This window comes from Phyllostomus hastatus, unplaced genomic scaffold (genome assembly GCF_019186645.2).
Source record: "Phyllostomus hastatus isolate PE091 unplaced genomic scaffold, TTU_PhHast_1.1 phas_scaffold_501, whole genome shotgun sequence".
In the NCBI taxonomy this organism is placed as follows: domain Eukaryota; kingdom Metazoa; phylum Chordata; class Mammalia; order Chiroptera; family Phyllostomidae; genus Phyllostomus; species Phyllostomus hastatus.
In genome coordinates this window covers 62901560-62927845 of record NW_025334033.1, presented here as the reverse complement: position 1 = coordinate 62927845, position 26286 = coordinate 62901560, and the positions used below count along the sequence as shown (strand labels likewise).

Genomic DNA, 26286 nt, shown 5'->3' with positions numbered 1-26286 from the left:
TTTGTGCTGGTCTGAAGTATCTTTTTCCATCTCTTTACTTTCAATATTTCTTTGTCATTATGTTTTAGGTGTGCCTTTTATAAATAACATATAGCTGGATTTTGTTTTTGATCCAGAGAGTTTCTGTCTTTTAACTGGTGAGATAAATCTGTATATTATGTTTACTGATATATTTTTATTTTTCTCTTCTTACTGTTTCTTTTTATCATAGTTTCTCTTTGCTTTCTCCCTTCCTTTCCTGAATTCTATTCAAATGATTAAGATTACTTTATTTCATTTCCCCCTAATGATCTAGAAGTTGTGTATTCTATTTCTCTTCTTTTAGTAGTTATACCCTGAAATTTTTAACTTATATAAGGACTCAAAAGAGTCCAAAATTAACCATTATGTCTATGGTTGTCATGACCACCTCAAGAACATTAGAATGTCTTAACTTCAATTACCCATCCAATTTTATATGTTATTGTTACTTACTATTTTAGTCCCACCTTATATTTCCTCAAATTAATCATTGCTATGTAATTATTATTTTCATTTTATAAATGCAATACTTGTTTAGATTTTTTCACATGTTTACCTGTTTTCTCTGCTCATTGTTGCTTCTTACATCTTACTCTTGTGAGTTCAGCTTATTTTTGAAGTGCATCCTTTAGATTTTTTTTAGCGAGAATCAATGAATAATAAATAGTAAAGTCTATCTCTGTCTTAATATACCTTTATTTTGCCCTGTATATCCAGTAATTATTTATATGTATATATGTGTGTATATATACATATGTATGTGTGTATGGGTATATATGTATACACACGTGTATATATGTACACACACATATCTAGGAATAGACTAGTTTTTAAAAAATATATTTTTATTGTAAAATAAAACACAAAAGTATGGTTTAGTGAATTATTGTAAGATAAACACTCTTATAATCACTACTCAAGAAATAGAAATGCATCAGCTATCAATATATTTTTGTTTAGTTTGCTTAGAACTCTTGAAACATTTAGGGTAGTTTTCTCAAATATATCTTCTACTTTACAAATTCCCTCTTTAGTTGTATCTGTTTACTCTGCCTATTTTTTGTTACTGTATTTTTTCACTTATATAGTTCCCTTTGATTCTCTTTCATATCGATCTTCTCTTTCCTGTGTTGCTGTGTTGTTTCGTGGATATTTTCCTTCCTTTGTATCTTTCGTCTTATACAACATACTGGTCTTTTATAGATGACTTGTCTACCATGTAAAGTAATCCTTTTTGTTGCATTTATGGAGTCTAGTTCATTTGTTTAGTAATTTTATGCGTCCAGGGCTTCATCAGTGTGAATCCTGGGCCAGCTAAGTTGTGGGAGCCTCTCTGGTTCTGCTGTGTTCCAGAGTATCACCGCGTGGGACCAGATTTTCTCCCTTCCCGGTACCATGGGGGGAGAGCAGATCCATGCCCCAAATCTGTAAGAGATACGAGCCCAGCAATGTGATTTCACAAGAGGAATGCGTATTTGTTTGTTTTTAAAGCTAGGACCCAAACTGAAGCAAACCTGTGCAAGTGGGTGAAGTTTATTTTTCTAGACTTCACATTTCCTCAGGGTTCAGCTTTCTTAGGTTCTAAGGTTTGCACAGGAGTGGGAGTTCCAGCCCACCCCGTTTCAGTGGAGGGCTTCATCTTCTGTCCTCATGAAAGTACCAGAAGTCACGCTTCTGGATTGCTGAGACCCGAAACAAATTGCCTGCCTTCTTCTTGGGCAGCCATGGCACATGTGCTCCCCTTGCTGGTTTTCAGTACCCTCCTCGGGGCTGGCGCCTGTGGGGGTTACCCTTTCCGGGGGTTAGAGCACAGTCTTGGATGATTAGCAATCCCATATTTACTTAAAATCAAACACTTCTAGGTCATTGTTGTGAGATTTTTCAAAATTAGGGTGGGGAAAAAACACGATGTGGAAAAACTTCTTGTCATTGGTAATTTACATTTAACTTACAAATTTATCTACAATGAGCAGCTAATAATGGAATAAAATAAAATTGGCAAACAAAAACTAGGAATTATTTAGTATAGTACTGAGAAATACTTGAGAGTTTGGCAGTTGGGCTCCTGCTTGGATTCTTCTCTAGAAGGAAACCCGTTTTTGCAGGGTTTTGGGGGGTTTTTTACACAATGTTATCTGGTTGTTCTAAGGGACAATGAGCCTTTTTGGTCGGCTGCTCACGTAAGCACAGTATCCCACATTACCGGCCAGAATGGTGCGCACACACTGCTTTTACTGTTTCATATTCAAGTGAATTCTCATTGACTATATTTTCACTTTGTGTTAGCTTTACTGAGTAATGTTCCTTGTGAAGTAGTGTTAAATTAAATTCTAAATAGGTGGTCTGACGGTCTCCCTGAGAAAAATATTTCTGTGACTACATTTTGGACAAACAGCAAGCAGTAACCACAGTAGGAGGTGGCTGTGCCGTCCCAGCCCCTCTGTATCACACAGTTCACGGAACACGACCGTGCAGCCTGGGCCGCCTCCCACCCGAGCCCTCCCCTGCCGTGCGTGCCCCCGTGTGTGGTCTGGGTAGGATGCCCGGAGCTCTCCTGCAGTGAGAACCCCGAGGAGGGAGAGGAAGCAGGTACAGAACGCAAGGGGATCCAGTGGCAGTGGTTTCTTTTTTAAATGAGACTTAGGAAATGCTTTGTCTTTGTTTACTAGTATTATTCCTCAGTGACTGGGACGTCCCAACACTTAAGCTTTAATTTTACTGCCTCCCAGAATTCCTATCAAATAGATAATTGTGTATTAATCATTTGCTAAGTAGACACTACCTATTCCCCCCATTAAAAAACAACAACAACAACAGAAAAGCTGAAGGGGATAACACGAGAGCGTGAAGGTGGGGGGAATGTATTCCAGCTCTTCCTGCGCCTCTCGGCTCCGTCTGTGTCAAGACTGGGAAGGACCGAGCCGCGTGGTTCTCGTTGACAGATGAGGAAGACGCCGAGAGTCTTCCTGGCAATAATCTGTAATCTGTACGTTTCGTACCCTTTCGCACTAAGCATATGAATGTCTAGAGTTTTGAAGAAGAGAATGCAGATTTTCATGACTTGTAAAATTTAGTCATTGTCTTGCATTTAGAAGGAAATGCATGGGATTTCAAAATGGTTTATGACATGGGGTTGCCTATAAATGAAAATGTGTATTTGCTGAAAAGACTAGTTTTCTAAATAAAAATCTGGAAAGTCAATACAGTGAAACCCATTATTTTTTTACTGATAAGACAGTTTGGAGAATTATTTTTTTTTTTCAGTATACCTAAACTTGATTTAGCAGCTGATGTTTTCAAGGTGTCTCGTTAGATGCCATCAGACACTAAGAAATGACTTAGTAATTTCCGTGTGTTCTCCATGTCAGCAGTATAGCAACAGTGATGTTCGCGTAATATCCAAAGAAAGGGTCACTGGGTGATAAATAGTGTATTAACTAAAACATGCTTTAGTTTTAAGCAGTTTGGATTTTTTTTAAAAGTAACTTTGTAGCATTTCTTCTTAAATAATTCAGTGAACAGATTAATGCTTTTTAAACACATTTTTTCTGTCTAAGCATGTCTAACAAGATGTTAAAAATTATTCATTACTTTTTATACACAAATTTTTATGAAATAAATATTATTTAGCTTTAATTTTTCCACAAAATTAGCATTTGGCACTGAAATGATGTAGCAGAGAGATAAAGGCATTCGATGTGTGATTTATATTAGCTATTCAGTAGCATTCTGCCAGGTAACAAAGACTTCTTTTGCAAATCTACATATAATTGAATTATTTCTTTTAGTTTTTAGGTGGATAGTAATCTCTCAGTATATGTAGCACATAAAAAGAAATAAATGAATTATAGACCATATCTTACTTTTATTTATATATATGTTTTACAATTAAGTAGTTTTAATACATTTATTATCACAGTGTTTAAATAAATGTATTACATTTATTGTTTCTGGGCTTACCTTCCAGCCAACAGAGTAGGGGACTTCTACCACTTCCATAACATTGCTAAAATAGTGTTGTTTACATTAAAAATTGGTAAATAAGAGGAATACTTATTTTTCTTAAACCTTACTAGTGGAAGAAGAGTCAGTATAAATTGAAAAGCTTCCTCTAAAATAGTTTTGTAAAAGTATTTTAATGGGACCAAAGTGCCTTTAAAAGTTTCAGTTATATGAATGTATATATTAAAGAGGAATTCTTATCCCTATTTAATATATCTGCATTACACTTTAGCTTTTTGTTACATTGGGATGAGTCATATGACACAGTTGGTTATTTTAAAAGTTGCTTGAGTTTTTAAAATTAATTTTTAGGCTGATGTGTGAAATTAGCTCTTTTTAAAATTCTACAAAGGAGAAAAAACTACTGCATTTTTTGGACTGTAAGACGCCTCCGCCCCCATTTGGGCGGAATGATGGTTATTAATGCTGCTTTGGAGTTCTGTTTACATTTACACTGGTGAAATATTATGTTATTTATGTCATTAAATATTTTACCATATTTTTTGCTTCAAATTTTTTTTCCTACTTTCCTCTTCTATAATCTAGGTGCATCTTATGGTCTGAAAAATACAGTAACTTGAAGAGAAAATCTTTTTTTTAAAGACAGTTTGCTTATCATCACTAAACACTCTATCAGACAGTGGCAAACCTAGATGAGATGGCATGCTGGGAAATTTTTTCCTCTTTTTTTTATCTTTGGGTTCCCTACTCCCCATCTTAGCAATTGTCCTTCCTTCCCTCTCCAAGTTTTTTAGTGTTTTCCCAGTCCTGCCTGTCTGGAAATAAAGCTATCCAGAGTAGAGTGTTAGACAGTTCATGGTATCCTGCCAGCACCATTTGCCTTCTTCAGAAAAGAAAGGTTAAAAAGAAAACAATAGTTGAAATGTACACATAAACAGAAAAGAAAAAGAGAATGGATGGATGCATGAGTGGGTGGGCAGATGCATGGGTGAATGAATGGTAGTAGGTTTCACCCGGGAAGTCTTTATTTACCCAGGACTCATCCACTGAAAGTGACGGTTTGTCCTGGTGTGTGCTTTGCTCTGTGTAGTAATTAACCTCAACCACTGACATGGAGTGTGAACTTTTCTCTTTGTGTCATTTGTCTTACCAGCTTGAAATAAAATCTCTTTTTGTTTGATTGTTTAAGGCCGAAAGAGCATATTCCTTTTGTGGAACTATTGAATACATGGCACCAGACATTGTCAGAGGGGGTGATTCTGGACATGACAAGGTATGTGCTATTTTTTATACATCTCTATAAAATGTATAGTAAGAATCCTAGTTAATAAGTCAGGTACAATCTCTTCAACAGCGTCCTCTTTCTGGTGTTGTCTTACCTTTATTTTTTTATCCCCTTTGCTGTATACATGACACATTATGACATCTAGTGTTCTGGAGGAAAAAGGTAATAGAAAAGTTAGGAATTCTAGATTTCCCGTTTTTCAGGTTTTATTGCTGAGGATAATTTCTTGTTTTATAGAGTAACACTCAATTCTTCAAATAATTTTTATGTTCTTTCCATGAAAAGAGTCTATGTCTTGAGCAAAGCACCAGTTGTAACTCTATTTAAAACGAGAATCATTCATTTTCTCTGCATACGACCTCTGCCTAGTACACAGCCGAGCCACAATGCAGTGCAGAGGTGTAACCGAATGCACAAACTACATTTTTCCTGTCTATGTCATGCTGAATGATTTTGGACAGTGCTTATTGGCATTATTGATTTTTGTTAGAAAAACATGCACAACGTATAGTTAAACTCACCTTTAGTTGATATTTACTTTCTAAGAGAGCATTGAAAAGGAATCTTTCCTGTTTTCTTATTCCCAATTTCTTCTTCTAAGTTTGTAGAGACACTGAAGGCTTTCTTGATGCTCTCTCTTCAACAGAAATAACCGTTATAACTATCCCTGGAGAAAGAAGATAATCCTTTTTAAGCATTCAGGATAGGCTAGGTTTGTTTTCCTAAGCCCTCTAAAGAGTTCGGTTATTTTTTCTCCTCTCCTTTGTTATGTGCAGAATGAAGGCTGTGAAGAGGCCTTCTAAGTAGTTATAAAACCCAGGTAACATATTTATCCTTCCTGTATTAAAGGGTACAGCCTTGTTCAGTTCTTTCTTAGAACTTTTGCTTCATTAATAACTTTCTCCAAATAATGGATTTGGACTAGTTTTTGCTCTTCACTTTCCCCTCTCCCTCATTCCCTTTCAAAACCCCGTATGTACAGTCCAGATATCTCAAGTGTGGAGAATGTTTGCTAGTGACTTCTCATTTCCCTAAAGCCTGTTCTTTAAATTTTCATGACCAGGAACCTGATTGTAGAGCTGTATCAATTTTAAGAGCATGGTCTCAAACCCAACAGCACAACGTTCTCAGGGTCCTAACTCAGATGGAGCAAAACGGCTTGTATAAATAAAAGAACTGAATCGCTGGTTTACTTTGCTTCAAAGTATTCTTTGAAACTATTGGGAAATTTGGTAGGAATTGATACCTATTAAAATTTGAAAATTACCTTCTCTGACCTAATGGAATCAATGTTTAGGAAAGAAAACCTTATATTGCTCCTAGAATTTCTGCATACCTGAGGTCCAAAATACAGCTGGGTCAGTGGGAGTGCACGGAATACCTGGAGGACCTTGACTTGGTTCAGTGCGATGTAACACCTGCAAAGTGCTCGCAGTGTGCCTGGCCCGCTCCCGGTCCTTGTGATTTCAGTCTGCCCCTCCTGTTCGATGGGCCACTGTTATGTGTTTCCTTTAAAATAGCTCTAGGCCCATACATTTTGCATCATTGTCCCCTGGAACCTTGGCTCTGAACTTTGGAAGCAGAGTTTAAAATTTTCGTATCCAACTAATATCTCATTGGCATAAGCTCCTGCGTTCAACTGTTACTGAGATCTTGATTTGTGTAGTTGTAAAAGAAGCAATTTCCAGTACAGCAGGATTCTTCAGATTATTGTAATTTGCTGTGTTCTCAGTTCAGGTAAGTACATTTACAAATTGGTTTTTGATTTAGATCACATTTTGTTCTACATTATTTTAAATCTCGTTATGCATCCTGCAAATTAAGACTATTAGGTGTATGTGATAGGTTCTATAAGAGGAATTGGTTTAGGTGGTTATGAAAAAAATACCTCTAGATGGGATTTTTTTCATGTTTGTTCTTTAATTTTATATTATTTATTGGAGCTATGTAATTATTAAAAACATTCATCAGTACTTTACCCTGTCTATCACAAGTCCAAAGTTTTCACTGGCTTAAAATTTTTAAAATTTATTTTAAATTTAAAGAAAAACTTTTTAAATTAACCAAAATAAAACCATTACTAGTTTAGAAAATTATTAGAACACTTTTAGCTTATTGATTGATGGCCTAACTATTTCAATTCTGTTCTGAAGGTACCTGAATATTTGTTCTCTAAATGTCTTTCTTGCATGTGCTAATTTAATGCCCCTTACACAAAAAGCTGTTTACAAAATCTATTTGTTAAAATATTTTCCAAATATGTAGCTTTATTTTGTTCAGTTTTCTTTCTTATAAATTATGCATTAGTTAATATCCTACCAAGTGAAATCACTGTTGTTTTGTAGGCGGTTGACTGGTGGAGTTTAGGTGTGCTAATGTATGAGTTACTAACCGGAGCGTCTCCTTTCACCGTTGATGGGGAGAAGAATTCCCAGGCCGAGATATCTAGGTAAGACCTGACAAAATAAAACGAATGTATTGTTACTGCAAAGGCAATGATCAAATTTCTGTAATGCGGGTGATGGAAAAAAATAATTTTTTGAATGGGGATAGACAAAGTTGTTTCAGTGGCTAACTTCCATTTATAATCATATAGATGTAGATGGATAAGCTTTATATTTCTCGCTGTTTTATTTGCCCAGATAGATCTTACATTTCAAAAGGATAGGATCATAATTTTTGTGTGTTCCAAAGCACTTGGCATATTGTCTTAACTTGTAAGTGCATGGTGTATTGATATTTATTTGATGGACATTTTCTTCCCACTGTAAACATATTATAATTTCTTTGTGACTTTAACATAAGTAAACAGTAGTGCTATTTTTCAACTCATGTATATAGGCTTAATTGAAACAAATACCGTATAGTCACCCTCTTATAGGTTATCTTAGCATTATTCCATTACTTTCCTTCATAGTAGTTATGAAATTGTATTGCTGTGTTTTTGCTTATAATTATTTGGTTAACGTCGGTCTGTCCCACTAGCTTGTGAGCTCTGGCAGAGCAAGGGCCGTATGTGGCTTTGGCCCTCAGCACTGTGTGGTCGGGCACCGCTCAGCACAGTTCCGGAGCAGAGCTCAGGAAACACGTTTGGAATGAGATGAGTTAATGAACAAGTAAACAACAGTGATAAAACGTCATACTAATTACTAGTTGTGTTTCTGTCCTGTTTTTACTTGAATTTTATAACTTTGAGAACAGATTTGACATTAAAAATTAGAAATTGTCACTTCTACTTCTTACCAAGATGGAATAACAAGAACCAGATTTACTTTCCTGCCTGAAACCGTTTTTAAAATGGGCAGAACATCTGAAAGAACAATACTGCAGACATTGAACATCCAGCAGTGAAGGGTAGTGGTCACTGAGAGAGGAAAGTGCCCGAGGTGAGACCTGAGACTGCCCAGCTCACTGCCTGCAGGGTGCCCAGGCTGCAGCGCGGGGAGGGGGCCAAGCAGAGCGGGGACGGAGCTGGGAGCCCAGGAAGACCCAGGCGGAGAGAGTTCGAAGCCAGAGTGTTGGGGAGGAGAGGGCCGCAGAGAGAGGAGTTCAGAGGTTTGCAGAAGGTATCCCTCAGGTATTCCTCCAGTTAAGTATTGATAAGCACTTGTGAGTGGGAAGTACTCAGCATAGTTAAGATGTTATTTATCTCCACATTGATCTATAGATTAACCACAGTCACGATCCCAGCAGACTTCTTCTTCTACTTTTTTTATGGCTAGAAATTGACTGCCTGGGTCTTAGAGGAATGCAGAGAACCCAGAGTAGCCAAATCATCTTTGAGAAAGTAGCCCTAAGTTTATTTCAAGACTTATAAGCTAAAGCAATGAAGACACTGGGATGTGTGTGTCAAGATAGACAAATATTCAATGAAATAGAATAGAGAGGCCGGAAATAGAATTACACAGGTATAGACAACTGATTTTTAAATAAAGGTGCGAAGATAATTTGGTAGAGAAAAGACAGTCTTTTCATTAAATGATGGCTATGATAAGGAGAAAAAATGAACTTCTATAAATACTTTGCACTGTATAGAAAAGTTAACTAAAAACAATCACTGACCTAAACGAAAATCTAAAACTATAGAATTTCTGAAAGAAAACATAAAGAAAAATCTTTGCGACCTGGAATTAGGGACAGATTTCTCAGATACGACCCCAAAAGTGCAGTCCCTACAAGTAAGCATTGATAGACTGGACTCCGTCAGATTCTGCTCTTCGAAAGCAGCTGCCGAGAGATGGGAAAGCCCGGGCCGCAGACCGGGGTGCAGCTATACATCGTGTCTGGGAAGGACTGGCACCCAGAAAGTGAAGAACTCTCAAGACTCAAGGGGGAAAAAATGCTTCGTTTTTTTTTTAAATGAGCAAAAAATTTAAACAGTTAACCAAAGAAGATCTATGGGTAGCAAATAAGCACATGGGAAGATGGCCCAAATCATGAGACTCTAGGGAAACGCAAATTAAAACACAGTGAGATACCACTGTGTACTCCCTGGAATGGCTAAAAATAAAGGGCCTATCTTAGGCTTCTCCAGAGAAAGAGAAACAATAGGACTCAATAAAAGATTTATTATAAGGAGTCAGCTCACCAGTTCTGAAGGCCAAGAAGTCCCACGACCTGCCCTCTGCAAGCTGGAGGCCCAGGAGAGCCGGGGGTTCTGAGGGCATCCCAGGTGAAGACCCGTGTCCCAGGTGAAGCAGGAAGGGACTGAATCCGCCCCGCCCTTCCTCTGCTTTTTTTTTTCCTATTTAGGCCCTAAATGGATTGGATGGTGCCCACCCACATTAAAGAGAGGATTCAAATGCTAAACTCAGGAAGGAACACCCTCACAGACACACTCAAAAATGTTTAATCAGGGCAGCCTGTGCCCCAGTCACGTGACACTTAAAAATTAATCATCACCAGTTCACCTTTGTCAAGTTGGTAGCCATTTGCATCTCCTTGTGCCATACTTAATCTCCAAACAAAGACAAGTAACAAGGTCATAATTCCAGCTGGTATGGAACAGGGCAAGACCAGTGAATTTCAGAAGCAGTGCTGTGTGAAATGTGTCTATTCTTCTTTTTATATATATATTTTATTTATTTATTTTTAGGGAGAGGAGAAGGGAAGGAGAAAGAGAGGGAGGGAAGCATCAATGTGTGGTTGCTCTCGCATGCCGGCCACTGGGGATCTGGCCTGCAACCCAGGCATGTGCCCTGACTGGGAATCGAACTGGCAACCCTTTGGTTTGCAGGCCTGTGCTCAGTCCACTGAGCTACGCCAGCCAGGGCTGAGCATCTATTCTGATTAGAATGAAATGCTGTCCCTTCCCTAATGGAAGCAGCCCATGGTAGTTGATTTGCCTCCAGGGGGCTAGCCGATTACTGGGGATTGATGCCGTATCGGACACTCAGTGTTGGTTTCTGCTGCTAGCAGTTTGAGCGCGCAGCGTGGCCACAGCCAGGTCAGCCTTGGTGAGCAGAAGCCCACCTGTGGCCTCCATCCCTGCCATCCACCAGGGCCGTTTTGTTCAGGGGCCCACTGGGTGACGATAGGGTTGACTGGAGGCCGGGGCCCACTGGCACCCACAGAACAGGCCATTCTGTCCACTCGATTATTAAAGTCCTCCTCTGCCGAGGTCACCCTCTGGTGCGAATTCACGTGGGACACAGATATCTTTGTGTTTTTTCCCCATTCAGAGAGGCCTATCCACATACCTCTTCCCTAAATACTCTGTCAACCAGACTTCCTCTTCACCAATTTCACAGTTATGTTCCTTCCAAACCCCTGACCGTCCAGACAAACCATTGGCCACAGCCCAGTTAGTGGTATAAAGTCTCACCTTTGTTCTCCTCTCCTTCTAAGCAAAACGAACAGCCAGGTGCACTGCTCAGAGTCCCACCCACTGGAGAGATTTCCCCTCACTGCTGTCCTTCAGAGACGTCCCAGAGAGGGGGTGTAGTGCTACAGCTGTCCACTCTCTGGTGGCACCTGCATTTTCATACAGAGCCACCTGCAAACGTGTCCTGCGTCTCCTCACCCTCTGACAGCTACCGGAGGGAACTCCCCGTGAGGCTGGCAGAGAGAAGGCAGTGTAGCAGGAGTGGGGACCCTGGGCATTTGGGCTGCTTCTCTGTGTAACTGCTTTGTGCCTTCGGGGCCTGCTCGGGCCCAGTCTCGTGCCTCCACTTCCGTGTGATGAGGGAGTGTTGCTGTGCGTGCCCAGCTCTCTGGCTTCGCCCATCAGGTGACTCTCAATTTACAATGGGCATCCCAGGTTGAATGTGACTGGGGGGCCCATAGTTAATCATTTAGTCTCTATTAAGGCCCAGTAGCAGACCAGTGCCAGTTTCCCCAAAGGGGTGTAGTTATCTGCAGACAACAACAGGGTTTTGCTCCAAAATTCTAGGGGCCTATGTTGCAGTTCATCTATCGGGGCCGCCAGAGTCTAAACAGCATCCTTGTCTGCACCTACGCCTCAAGCACCGCTGGACCTGCTGGGTCACTGGCCCCACTGGCCCCAGTGGACCTGGACCTGTTGCGGAGTCTCGTCTCGTTCAGGCCCCACTCAGCAGCAGCTTTTCAGGTCCCTTTGTAGACGGGCCAGAGTCCCACACCCAGGTGAGGAATGTGTTGCCTCCGGAATCCGAAGAGGCCCACTAGGCACTGCGCTTCCCTCCGCGTTGCAGGAGGCGTCAGATGCAACGTCTCATCCTTCACGTTAGATGGCATGTCTGACATTGCCGCACACCAGTAGATCCGCAGAAACCGCTGAGGGTGGAAGGCCCCTAGGTGCTGGGAAAAATTATTTTTCACCCTCTGACACACAAACGGTGCTTCTTGCTCACTGGGGCCAGTCAGCATAAAGTCATCAATACAGTGGATCGGCGTGGTATCTTACGGAAGGGAAAGGTAATCAAGATCTTCAATCAAGATCTTCGCAAACTAGATCATGCTATAGGGCCTGAGAGTTGATGGGCCCCTGTGGCGGGACGGTGAAGGCACATTGCTGGCCTTGCCAGCTGGAAGCAGCTCCTCTTGGCGGGCCTCGTGCACGGGCAAGAGAAAAAAGGCGTACGCCAGATCAGCAGCAGCGTACCCGGTACCAGGGATGCATTAGTGTGCTCCAGCCGTGAAACCACATCCGGAACCGCAGCTGCATTGGACTCGCCACCTGGTCGAAACTTACAATAATCCGCTGCCATCCTCCACGGTCCACCTGTCTTCGCGTAGGCCAGATAGGCGAGCCGATTGGGAACCACCACTCCTCCATCTTTCAGGTCTCTGATGGTGGCACTCGTCTCGGCAGCCCCCCAGACACAGAGTATTGCTTTTGGTTCACCGTTTTTCTGTGTAGAGACGGTTCTAATGGCTTCCACTTGGCCTTTGCAACCATAATTGTCCCTATTCCATAGGTCAGGGCACCTGTGTGGGGATTCTGCCAGCTGCTAGTTATGTCTGTTCCACTTACGCATTCTGGACCTGCAGAAATAAGCCCCGGCTGGGTTCGGAGACCCACTGAGTCCACTGTGAGATGGGCCTACGCTTCAACACCATCGATCACCTGACCCCACAAGTCCCTACTCTGGTTGGCGAGCCACAGGGACGTTTGGGGTCTTCTGGAATCCCTGCCAGTTCAGAACCAGTGTCCAGTAGTCCTTGAAAGGGCTGATATTTCTGGTAAAAGGCTGCAGGTCTCTTTGGGGAAGTCTGGGAGGAAGATTAGTGCTGTAAATTTTGGGGCTCTTTTATCACAGTGGTCTGCCCTCCCTTTCATGCATTCAGGAGTGCCTGGGCATGTGAGCTGGCCCGGGTGTGGGGACGGACCCAGGGGTAGTCGCCTGGGAGGGGGGCAGCACTGATGACAGAGGGGCACGAGGAGGGCGTTGGGTGTGTTCGTCACCCTGATCGTGGTGATGGGTTCACGGGTATATGTGTGTCGGAGCTCCCTGAGTTGTATACTTCATATGTGGGGAGTGGATTGTACCTCAGTTTTACTTCAGTTAAAAAGTTTAAATGAACTTTTTACAGAATGGATTAGGAAATGAATAATTTCCTGCTATCCCAGCTATTTAATACTGACGTTAAGTGATCAGGCCTATTCCCTGTTAAGTTTGTTTGTTTGTTTATGTTCATGTTTACTCTATTACACTGGTCCCAGCTTAGCCCCCTTTGCCCTCCTCTGTCCCACCCCACCCCCACTCCCACGGTCCATCCCCGCACCGCTGTTCATGTCCGTGGGTCATTCATACACGTTCTTTGGCTACTCTCTTCCCCTTCTTGTTAAATTTACAGTTAAAATCATGACTGTTGTTAAAAGTAGTAAATATGACTCGGCTTATCCTGAATGGCTGTCTGTTTGAAAACGTCTCAGAATTATAGAAGACCTTGGCTACAGTCCTGAGAGTTCCAGTCCCCTTGCAAGGTCACACCTGTCATGGCGACAGATGCAAAGGGCGGCCTTGACCTGGCTATGTGAAGTAGTGGCTCCTCTGACTAACTCTCTTCTTTTTGATTCTTAGACGCAAGCGATCTTCTTTGTAACGCTCCCCTCCCCCGCAGGCGTGCCTGTGGAGGGAGGGCACCGCTGCTTCAGATGGCAGGAACACTCTGAACCAAAAGCCATGTTCAAATTTCAGTGGCTTTTACTGCCTTTAGTTCAGTCGGTTGGCATTCCGGTTTGAGAGAGAGGAGAGCCGGAGTCAGGTTCCTAACATCTTAAAACCAGAGCACAGTCTCCAAGAATTTAAATAGGGTTTTCCCCTCGATCAATTAATTATTCTCTCTGTTAACATTTTGTTTACAACTTGATGTTAACTCATGATCCCGTGGTTTTTTGTGGCATTTATTGTTTTGTCCTGAAGTCTATAAACGGTGTAATGACTGGATTGTCTTACATTACCTTTCCCTTTCAAGATAGCCATTCTGACGGCCTTTCCTGGTGTCAAATCTTTCCGTCTGTTCCTCTAAAAACATGCGCCATTGAGATAAAGGTACCATTATCTTAGCCCCAAAGTCCTAATTAACCAGGCCTGCTTCTCATCATTGAGTTCTTCCATTCCTTAATTATTATAATCTTCCCTGAACTCTGAATATTTTTTATGCTTTTTACTTGAGGTGCTTTAAAGTAATGGACTTTCCAAGTTGTCTACTTGCTTATGGTTGTCTACAGGTAGCCCAAAATCAGAACAGACTGTTTTTCTGGTACATCGTATTTCAAAGTAAAGGAATTTAGAGTGCAGTACATCTTGCTCGGTGACATAAGAACCCCTCCCTCGTGTCCCCGAGAGTCGCATCCTGTCTTTCAGAGCGCCGTCGGAGAACGGAAGCCACGGTTGTGTAGGTATCTTCAAGGAATCCCCTTCCTCGGAACAACTTTAGTTGTACAGGATGTTTCCCACTTAAAATAAGCTGGAATTAGCTCCCTCTAATCTGCACGTCAGTCCTGGTTCTGGCTTCTGAAGAACGCAGGAACGTTCTGTCGTTTCTTCCAGATGTTGCTTTAGGTGTTTGACACTAATTTCATCTACAGTAGCTCTTTCTAGTTCTCTTACTGTTCATATGAAATCATTTCCCAGTTCCTCATAGCTTGGTACCAGTTTGGAGAAATACTAAACTATCAGCATTGTAGATTTGAATGATAGCTCTTTAGCTTTTCTGTGATCGATTTCTTATTTTTATTTCATGTTTGTAACATGTGCTCTTCTTGCCAGTGTGTCTCCTGCTAGCTTCCGTTGCCTTTCCGTGTAGAACTTCTTTTAGGCACATGTTATTGCTGCACGGGAAGGCGCCCACCCAGACTCGGGCATGTCCTTCGGTCTGTCTACCTGCCTGCCGCCCCAGGAGCCCGTAACTGTGCCAGGGCTTTGTAAGCCATGGTGACTGACTGTACCCTGCCCTGGAAGTCAGGACCCCAGGTTCCATCTGCAGAGGTTCCACCACCTCTGACGGGGTTGTCTGTCTCACTGTCTCTGCCTTTGAAATGCAGAAAATGTTTGCCAAGAGATGTTTATTTGGTTCTCCATTTTCCATCAATAAAATGTGCTTTCTTAATATGTGTATTGTATCATCATAACGTTATTAAATTCAGGCCTTAGTAGTATCCAAACGATGCTAAACAGCCCTAATTGCCCTGTTTCAGACAGGGGTTGGCAGACGGCTGCCCTCGGGCCGGATCCGTTCCGCGGCCTATTTTTGTGTGTGTGGCCTCTGAGCTAAGAATGGATCTGGGCGCTCTCCCCCCGCACCTTCCCCCAGGCAGATCGCCTTTGCCTTTCTCTCTCCCAAGTTCAAGGGCCCTGCTTTTGCCTCTGTGACTTTCTAAATAAGCTTTCTCTTGTAGTTTGAAAAAAAAAGAAAAGAATGGATTTCATATTCTTAAGTGATTTAAAAATTCAAACGAGCAGTATTCTGTGACATGTGACGATCACGTGAGGCTGGCATTTCAGCGCCCATCAGTATGTTTTATCAGCACATGGCCATCTGTGCCCGGCCCTGTGCGGGTCACCTCTGGCTGCACTCCAGCCCCGGCGGCAGAGTTGAATAGGTGCCCCAGAGGCCAGACAGCTTTCCAGGTCTGCAGTGTCTGTTGTGTGGCCTTGTCTTCGTTATCCATGATCCATTGCTAAGAAATAGAGGACCCAAAATGTGTGGGAACAGCATAGATTTATTATGTCAGGAGTCTTTGTGTATCAGGAATCAGGACAAAGCTTAGCCAAGTCCTCTACTTCAAGGTCACTTGTGTGGCGCCAAGTGTTGGCTGGGCAGCAGTTCTCCTAGAGCTCAGCTGGGAAAGGATCTGCTTCCAATCACGCGTGGTGGTTGGCAGGATTCAGTTCCTCAGGGCTGTTGGAGCAATAAAGCATCAATTCCTCGCTGGCTGTTGGCTGAAGACCATCTTGCCGTGTGGGCCTGTCCAACATGGTGGCCTGCTCCTTCAAAGCATGCAAGCTGGAAAGGCAGCAGAGCGAGTCCACTAGGAAGATGGAATGTTCTGTAGCCTAATCGTGAAAGTGACATCCTGTCATCTCCGTTGTTACTGCTGGGTGTAAGGAAGTCTGTAGGCGCAGCCCCTGCTAAGGGCAGGGGGTCGCACAAGGCCCCGGACACAAGGGACCGTGGGGGACCACCTTAGACCTCTGACCACCTGGGGTCCTGTACACGAGGTTTGGGTAGTTAATTTCTTGGTCCTCCCAAGATGTGTTTTCCCTTTAGGTGATACATTGATTTTGTAGGATGTAGTGTAGTGTGCTAATATGGAGTCAAGCAGTGATTTGTTGAACTTTTTTGTATTTCATCCATGTTAATTACACGTGGCATCTTCACTTAGCTCATTTGTCATTGAAGTTCCTGTTTATGGGTGTGTTGCGTTCAGAGTTGTATGTTTCTTACCGTGTTTTAAGAAGAGATTATATTTATTTTTTCCTTGGCTTTCTTCTTCTCATGTCTTCACGATACAACTCTTGACTGGTATATTTTATAAAGCCTTCTCAATGCCCAATATGCATTTCGATTTTTTTCTTTTTTCCTCATTTCAGGTATTTTTGTACCCGACAGCAGCATCTATTTTTCCAGGTTGTTTTTTTAGCTAGTTAACCCCAGTCTGCTCGTGCCTGCCGCCGTAGCTGTTCATCCGCCCGTTCGTCCACGTGAGCGCGGCAGCCGCTGCAGGCTGGAGCGCGAGCGGTCCTTCCCTGCACTCCTCTTCCTCAGTTTCCTCTTCTGTCTTCTTTCACTGTCCCTTGGATCTCTGTGCACTTGCTTCCCTTGCATACTGTGGGGTGCAGGCGGATCATATGGTACCGCATTATTAGCTTGCCCTCTGCAGCGCCCCCTAGGAAGGGAGAGGGCTTAGAGCCCCGGGAAACCAGGGCACCAGTTCACTTAGCTTTCTAGACAAACACAGGTCAGGGAGCAGAGCGAGTCAGCGTGAGTGACGACATCAAATGCGTCATCAGGGGTCCGTCCGACCACCTCGGCCTGGTTTCCCAGCCTGGAAAGGACACGCTCCGTCAGTAGTGATGAGATCAGGTGGTGGGTGTGGACCGCGCCAGCTCGGGCAGCTCGGCACAGGAACTGTGTGTTCTAACTCCCGCGAGCACAGCTTCCCTGCCGCACAAGGACGCCCTTAGGGATAAGAGATCACACCAGGAAGCTCCAGTTTTCTGAAAGCGTTTTCATAGTCCTGGACCAGAAAACCCCCGGGGCTCACGTGCCCGCTCACGCCTCTCAGGCCCGGTGCAGTTCGCCCCTCAGGGCGACTCACAATGACGTGGCTGGCCTTTCACATTCCCCTGATCCAAACGTCGCAAGGAAACTGTGTAAGAAGGGAAATCCAAGAGCATCCTGTGGAGAGAAGGTGGGAGCCCTCCTCTACCACCACACCCCCATTTCCGCTTCTCTTCCTGGCATGCGGTTCCCCGCCACGAACAGGTTTCGGCACCTGCACCTGCGAAGGGAACCCTGTGCCGCCCCGTTTACCAGGACACCAGGGTGGAGTCTCTGGCGTGGCCCCTGCTTTCCCTTCCCCAAGCCGGACGGTGGTTCCTCACCGCCTGCGAGGGTCTGCTGCCGGTTCTGGCCTCGCGATGTTCACTCAGGAAAGGGGGGGGTCGGGGCCCACCCTGCTTACTCTCCGTGTTCCCTCATCAGCACGGCTTTCAACAGGAATTCCTTCCGATTTCCACTCAGTGTCTTCACGGTCCGATCCCGGCGTCATCCGAAGCTAGAGCTCGAGTTCCCCGCACAGGGCACCACCGCACACGCTGGCTGCACGCCGATGCTGTGGCTCGTGCGCTCTGAGGCAGCACAGGTCTCCTGCTCCCGTCTCCGGTTTTGGCATCTCGGCGGGGCCATCCCCTGTTTTCGGGGGCTCACGGCTCTCTCGATGCCCTCCTCTTGTGGCCGAACTCAACGTGGTCAGCATGACTGACCGTTCCTTTCCCCGGTGCCTGCATGGAGTAGGTTTCCAGTAAACAAGCAGTGAACAAGCGGTAGATTTCCAGAAGCGGCAGATGGCTCGGGGTGAGACTAACTGGCAGCATGGGGTGGGAACTCAGAGGCCGCCAGCCAGTGCTGTGTCTGTACCCTGGTGCGGGAAAGGGAACGTCAGCAACAATGTATCCATAGTGTGATCCTCTTACACAACAGATTCTTGCCTGCAAAGGTACAGAACATGGAAAAGGCTGTGCTTGTTTCTCCCTGAGGCGCAGGGCTCCCAGTTTCTGTCACACCTGCAGGCGCCTGAGCTGGGGAGAGGCACTGTCGCTCACGCGGAAAATGCTGACGGGCGGCGAGCGGTGGGAGGACGCTCAAGAATCAGAAACGGCAGAGGGTACTGCTTACCTTTTTACTTGTTCTACAGTCGTTTTCTTAGGGTCTCAGGATGGCGTGCTAGCAATCGAATTAGCTTTGGAAAGAACAGCACTGCTGGGGTTTTTAGCAGAAAATTGCAGCTCTACTGTCATCTCACAGATTCTCGGGGGCTGCTCGCTGCAGTCTGTCTGTGAGTTGCCCAGAAGGAGGGAGTCTTGACGGTAGCTCATTTCACCGGGCTTTTGCTGTGCTTGCCGCCGCACATCGTATCTTAGCTCGTTTGCACGTCGTAATACCCATCTTAGGTAGGCCGTTACCCCATTGTACAGTTGAGAAAACCGAGGTACAAAGAGATTAATTAGAGACCTTAATTATCAAGGTCTCTTGGCCAATAAGCAGCAGAGCTTGTTGAACCTGAGTGTGAACTCAGTCTGCTTCCAAAGCCCATGTTCTTACCACACTATACTGTCCTATAAACTTACCTGTTTGGTTCCATAACAGTTCTTCATATTTTAAGGCGGAACAGGGAACCTTTTTGCAAACCCAGATAATGGAGTAACTGTTGATCTCCATGTAGATTCTGTTAAGCTTACTGATTTCGATCAGTCCTTTCCATTCTTTCTTTCTCATTAAATTACTGGTCTGGCTTTGCAGGGACGGCAGGAGGGGGGCAGCAAATTTCCATATGGGTTGGACTGATTTCTACTGTGACCTTAGAATAAATTCAAGTATTGCATCCAGGAACTTAATTCTCTCATGTTTTACTTGTCATAATAAAGATCAGACCGACCTCCCTCTTTGAGTGGCACTTACCACCTTCTAGGGCTTTGCCTGTCAGCTTTCCGTGGCAGGTGAGGAAGCGGAAGCTCTCTCCGATACCAAGAGCTGAGCTGTGTCCAGGCGGCCCTGACTCCCCTGCCTCGGCCCGCCTTCCCCCTGCATCCCCGCTGCCCCTTGTGTGCGCTGGCACTCAGGAAGAGAATGAGGCAGCTCCGGTTGGGGTTCTCCCTTGGCCTTTCAAGTCTTGATACTGATCTCCCTTCCCTGGATCTTACCAGGAGTTGTTTCCATTGTGAAGTCTTTGGTCACAGAGTTTACTCCGTGGCTAGTTAGTTGGGTGGTCTAACCCAACCCTGAGCCGGCCTTTTAGTTTCTTTCCCTTAAAATATTTGGGGTGGCGGCTTCTCGTTAAGGTTGATTTATATTGAAAAATGATCCAGTATGTTTTGTCTCCGCTTATTTGCATTTCAGAAATTTGATTTCATATTTTAAATATGTTTGTCTCTGGTTTCCATATTTGTTCAGTTTCAAAGTGTATTGTACTATTCTTGTTTTCGCTAAGAATATCGTCACTATAACTTCATCCTCTGATTATTTTAACAGCAAGTTTTCTCTGCCTACAGGAGAATATTAAAAAGTGAGCCTCCATATCCCCAAGATATGAGTGCTTTAGCTAAAGACCTAATTCAGCGTCTTTTGAGGAAAGATCCTAAGAAAAGGCTGGGATGCGGTCCACGTGATGCAGATGAAATCAAAGAACATCTCTTTTTTCAGGTGAGATTTATTGAACAGATCTGTGCTCTGCTGATTTCAGAGTGTTCCGCGTTCTTAGTGGGATGAATGAACGTGGTCTCTCTTGAGTTAATTGTTTTCTCCATATTTTCACATATATTGCACTTTTTTTTTTTTAATGACAGAGACCCTTTAGAAAGAATCAGAATTCCACTGGTAGAAACCTAAGTGGCCTCTTTCTCCCTAAATGAAGCAGGAATAGGGAGGATCATAATAACATTGGATTCTTTCCCTACTACTTGGTTAGAGTTTCTGAAGATTAGTTTGTTCTTATGATCTCAAGATGCAGGCATGTGGACTAAGGAGACTCTTATTATATCTTTACTGCCCTCTCTGTTCTTGATCACTGGGTTACATCTTCTAGATAGTGATTTTACCTCTTCTCTTCCCAGAAGAATCATAGAAAATCTTAAAAGCTTCCTATTTCTTAATTACATGTCTGTAACACACAAGGAATTATTTATTTTCTTTGCACTTGAGACAGTGCTTTTCTTATTCTAAAAAAGCCTAATGAGCCCTGGCTGGCATAGCTCAGTGGACTGAGCACGGGCTGGGAACCAAAGTGTCGCAGGTTCGATTCCCAGCCAGGGTACATGCCTGGGTTGCAGGCCCTAACCCCCAGCAACCGCACATTGATGTTTCTCTCTCTCCCTCTATCTCCCTCCCTTCCCTCTCTAAAAATAAAATAAATAAAATATTTTTTAAAAAAAGCCTAATGAGGCTATTGTACAAAACATCAACACATCTACTCAACTTAGTTTGCTCAATTTTGTCCAGAAAAAAACACCAAAATTTTAGATAACTGGGAAAAAGTTAAATTGACTCGGTTGGCTATTTCATTTATTTCAGTGTAAACAGTCAACCTGGGGTACCGTGACCTTGACTTCCAAAGCCCTGAGCTTAGGACTTTTAAGTAATTTCATCATGTCAACAAACATGACTTAAATATTTGTGGTCTAAAGGGACCGTCCAAGTTTTATTTTTACTCTGCAAACTGAGCTTTTACATTATTAGCACCAGAACAAATTAAAATAGCTACCAAAGCAAATAAAAAACTCTCCTGTAGAGTAAGCTTTTATGTTGTTATTTATTGTTTTGTAAATATAGAAGAACAAATAGTGATTGAGAATAAGAACTATCTGTCTGTACTTCTATGTTCAAAAAAGCCCGTTTATTTTTGTCTTTCAGTGTAACCATTTAAAAAAATATTACTGTATATCTTACAGAAGTTCAGTAACATAGTGGGAAATATATTTAGAATAAAATTATTTTCTCAGTATGTACATTTCACAGATTCATATGACATAGAAAGGTTAATGTTTAAACAAGTGATTTCAAATATCTTGTTCAGAAGATTGCCTCCAAATCACTAAGATAAAATTCAAGGAAGCATTCAAGCAAAATGCCCCCAATTATGTTTTCCTAGTATTTTTTCTCTATGGTTCTCTGTATTTGTGACTATTTCAATGTATCTTTCACATTAGAGAAATTTCTTTATAGCTCAAAATAGTAATTTTAGTTATTTAATTGCCTTGACTGTTTGAATGATTTTGAGTGACAAGGACACTTTAGGAAAAGGCCAGAATTCTACTTGTGAAGACCTAAATGGAGTAGAGGTGGAGAAGATCATAATAGCATTCAACTAAGCATTCTGCCAACAACATGTTTCTTTAATTACCTCCTTACTCTCAAATCATACAATGGAAAACATTAGAGTCACATAGAGGAAAGGACACTAACTAGAACGTCAAGAGACTGTGTTTGAATCCTGACCCTTCCACCAGCTAACATTTAAGGGAAATGGTTAGTTATTTCCAGGTTTCAATTCCTATCTGAATCAAATAAAAGAGACAAACTGCATGATCTCGAAAACTTATTCTGGCTGAAAAAATTGAAGACTTAGTGATTTTATCTCCATTGCCTCCACAAGAGGGCGTAATAAACATTTTCTGTTAGTTGGTTAAACACTGAATGCTGTCAACCTGGAAATGCAGGTATCCCATTTTACCGTCCCTGAAATCAGTGTGCAACTTACAGTGGACAGCATCTTACTATTTTAATTGGCAATACTTTTCCTTTCTTAATGGTACATAAGATAATGGTATATCATACTGTCAGTGATGACAATTCAGATTTGAAGAAATGTAAATAGACTATCTGAATATACTATTCAGTATCATCTGAGGTTGTTTTAAGCGATAGAAGGAGCATAAAAAACTGGCAGAGGGTTGAATTTGAATAATACAAACCAGTGTCTGATCTGGGTGGAAAGAGGCTGGGCTTATTCCACGGAAGAGGTGGGTTCACAATGCTTGAATGCAGTGAATGAGGATGGAGTGAGTCATCAGTATGGTAGCACCACTTAAACAAATGTACAACCTACAGTGAGTTTATTTTCTAATCTGTCCAGACGACCAGCAGGAAGGCTAATTAACACTGCCTCTAGAAGACAGGACTATGCCTTTAGACTTAATAGTCATACCCACAGAGCACTTTAAAGCCCTTTATTACAGTTTGTTTAGTTTAGTTTTGTTTTGACTTAACACTCTTCTCTGGAGTCTCAGAACAAAAGTAGTTTTTCTTTTGTCCCTGCTGGTAGACTAAGGTGTCCTGGTGCCCCCTGGAGGACATGGTGAGACTCCACACCAGGCCCAGCATTGGCTGGAGCTGTAAGCTGCAGTCAGGAAAGGTGCTCATACTTACAGAAATCTTTATGTTTAATCATTAGTTTGAAATACATGCCTCTCTTTCTGCTGATCAGTTACAACCCTCATCTGGCTTTGTTACTCTTAGAAGACATGCTTTGGCTTTGCTGATTTCTACTTTGCACTAATTTTCTTCTTTCGTTTTAGAAAATAAATTGGGATGATTTAGCTGCCAAAAAAGTGCCCGCACCATTTAAGCCAGTCATCCGAGACGAATTAGATGTGAGCAACTTCGCAGAAGAGTTCACAGAAATGGACCCCACCTACTCCCCCGCGGCGCTGCCCCAGAACTCCGAGAGGCTGTTCCAGGTAGTCTCCAGGGCCCCGCGGGCCCAGCGGCCACGCATGTGCGTTGGCCATGGGTGTGCGTTGGCCATGCGTGTGCATTGGCCGCGCGTGCTTTGAAAGGGAAGGTTAACTTCTCATGTGAAAGTTTATCTTGGCATTTTCAAAACAGAATTCTCCAACCTCTTCAAATTTACTAAATACAGAGATTTGCAAACTGTTAACTGAAGCTTATGGTTTGTTAAATAGAAGACATTGTTTTTGTGGTTTTGATACAAAAAAAGAGTTAATTTTTATTCTGAAATTTTGTTTCTGTTCAGACTCTTTCATAGAAAGTATAATAGTAGTTTATTTTGCCTCTATTCATATAAAATATTCTTTAGTTCATAAACAGGGTTATCTGAGTCTATGTCTTCAGTGAATAATCTTAACTGTGATCTTATAAGATATTTAGAACAGGTTTTATATTTAGAAAGGGATCTTTCTCAGAGTTAAGATGAAATATCCTGACTCTTAAGTGGCGTCACGGCATCACTCCTCTGACGCCCAGGAGTACGCCGTTAGCACGGCTGCACCCGGCCACCCAGACCTCTGAACGTCCGTGCCGCCGAGTCCAGCATGTGGTGGGCACGCAGTAGATGTCTTTTTTTTTTTTAAGATTTTATTTATTTATTTTTAGAGAGGGAAGGGAGGGAGATAGAGAGAGAGAAACATCAGTGTGCGGTTGCTGGGGGTCATGGCCTGCAACCCAGGCATGTACCCTGGCTGGGAATCGAACCTGCAACACTTTGGTTCGCAGCCCGCGCTCAATCCACTGAGTTACGCCAGCCAGGGCTGTTAGATGTCTTAAAAAATGTTCATTGCACTAGTGAATGTTCCAGCTTAAACAGGTCAATCATCCATCAGTAGGTCACTTCTGGTTCAGGACATCATTCCTCCAGTTGATTGTATTCCTTTCCCAAAACTCAGTTTTACATTTAATTAGTCTAAGGAAATATAATGAGTCAGACAATTGTTGAATTAGAAACCAGCTGGAATGAAACTTGCTTTTTTTCTAGTCTGGAGAACAGTAGCGCTTGGACCGCTTTGCCGAATACCTTAACTCTGCCTTTTTCAAGAAGTTAGTTGTGTTTACAAACAAATTTTATCAGCAATGCAGAAAAATGACAGCTATGAGTTAGGCTTTTGGGGTAGAACAGAGACGAGGTATTGTTCTGCCTTTCATTTTGAATTGGTTTAACTCTACCAGAAGATGGCATTATCTCCTTCTGAAAAGCATTTTATCTATTAATTTGAAATAAGCTTACATTTTACGTTACCAATGATATAAGATTAGAATCATCTTAACAAATATTTGAGTGGTTTTTTTTTATTACTTATTTCTTCACTTAAGAAAAAGACTCTTGCCGTCTCGTCCATGCTAGACTGGAACATTTCAAGTCTTGGTTCGTCCCCTTCGCTGTTGTTTTCCAGGGCTACTCCTTCGTTGCCCCTTCCATCCTCTTCAAGCGCAACGCGGCCGTCGCGGACCCGCTGCAGTTTCAGGTGGCGGTGGAGCGCCCCGGCATGACCCACGTGGCCCGGAGCGCGATGATGAAGGTGCGTGGGTGTGGGCCACTAAAGGGCGTGTTCAGAAGGGTTTCAGCACTGGTACCGATTCCCATCCTCGAGTCTAGTAAAGGGAATGGGCTTGCTATCCGACCGGGATGCGATTTTCAGATATGAATAGGTGGAAACGGCAATATTTGCCCTCGGGAACTGTTAACATCAGTGTAAATGAGCTCTTTTTATAATGATAGAAAATTGTGTATCCTCAATAAATTATATAGGTAAGCATCGACGTGAGCTAAAGATAAATTTTAGAAGATTATAAATGAATTCCATTCGTGTTTATTCACGTTAATAATGTCCTGTTCCTTGACAGTTTTACTTATCCCACGTGTACGAATATTTTCTGAAGTTAAATGGTGTTGGTTTCTCATCAGGACTCTCCGTTCTACCAGCACTATGACCTGGATCTGAAGGACAAACCCCTGGGAGAGGGAAGTTTCTCAATTTGTCGCAAGTGCGTACACAGAAAAAGCAACCAAGCGTTTGCAGTCAAAATAATCAGCAAAAGGTATGACCATTTCTCGCAGTCTGTCTTGGGTATTCATCCTAGTCAATGGATTCTGTAAATGAGGGTTTTTATTTAAAAGGAAATCAGTAGTAGATTGTACCCACAGATTTAGCCATTCATCTCATCAGTTGAACTGTTATACTTCTAACTCTAGTAGATATTTTCTGATAAACAGATTCGTATTTGACATAAATCATAGTACGACATGCTTTTGACTTTGTTATGAGGAAACATAACTAAGTGATATTTAATCAGACTTGCTTAGTGAGTTCAGCAGCTGTTGTCATTCTTACCATTGTATATTTGAGGTACTTTTTAAAAAAATTATTTAGCAGTGTACTGGTAGCTTTGAGAGCCACTAGTTGTTTTGGTAATTGATTATTACCTCCATAATTATATATTCTTATTACCAAATTGTCAGGCAAGTAGGGCATCCATTTCTCTGTGTTACTAGCTCTTTTCTGACTCAGAAACAATCTTTCCTCAAGAATAAAGCGTCACCGTGCTGGTGGGTAGTGTGACTCATTACTTTCATGGCAGTTTCATGCTGCTACTTCGACACTTCTGTTCTGAACACACTGTAAACAAAAACGAAATCGGGGTTGGCGCAATGCTGACATGAAGACTGGGTGAAGAGGTCTGTGGAGACGAACTGTTTCATCTTGTAGGATGGAAGCCAACACTCAGAAAGAAATAACAGCGCTGAAACTCTGTGAAGGACACCCCAACATCGTGAAACTGCATGAGGTTTTTCATGATCAGGTACTCCACATTTTTTCTGTGCACGTCCGCTTTGAAGTCTCTACGTTTTACCAGTTCAGTCGGTGGGTGCTGCGGGGTCAGAGTTAGGAGTGCGGGACGACACCCAGACCCTGCAGAGGGCAGAGCAGCCGCTGCACACACCCTCGGGCACCCCGTAAGCAGCGCACCCTCTCACTCCTGCATTTCTCCTGCAGTGGCAGTCACGTGTGACACGGGAGGGGGACAGAGGGCCGGGAGCCCAGGGCCACTGCCACCAGCCGCATCGTGCTCATTACCGT

General features: G+C 42.9%; 1 protein-coding gene across 1 annotated transcript in view; it reads left to right on the top strand.

Annotated features, from left to right (window-relative positions):
* The window catches only part of RPS6KA5 (ribosomal protein S6 kinase A5), a 128009-nt gene that overhangs the window by 83755 nt on the left and 17968 nt on the right, over nt 1-26286 (top strand). Inside the window, exons 6-12 of the mRNA XM_045823281.1 lie at nt 5174-5257; nt 7615-7718; nt 19969-20119; nt 22990-23151; nt 24601-24726; nt 25113-25246; nt 25915-26008. Of these exons, the coding sequence (XP_045679237.1) occupies nt 5174-5257; nt 7615-7718; nt 19969-20119; nt 22990-23151; nt 24601-24726; nt 25113-25246; nt 25915-26008 (855 nt within the window). The remainder of the gene's footprint in view (nt 1-5173; nt 5258-7614; nt 7719-19968; nt 20120-22989; nt 23152-24600; nt 24727-25112; nt 25247-25914; nt 26009-26286) is intronic.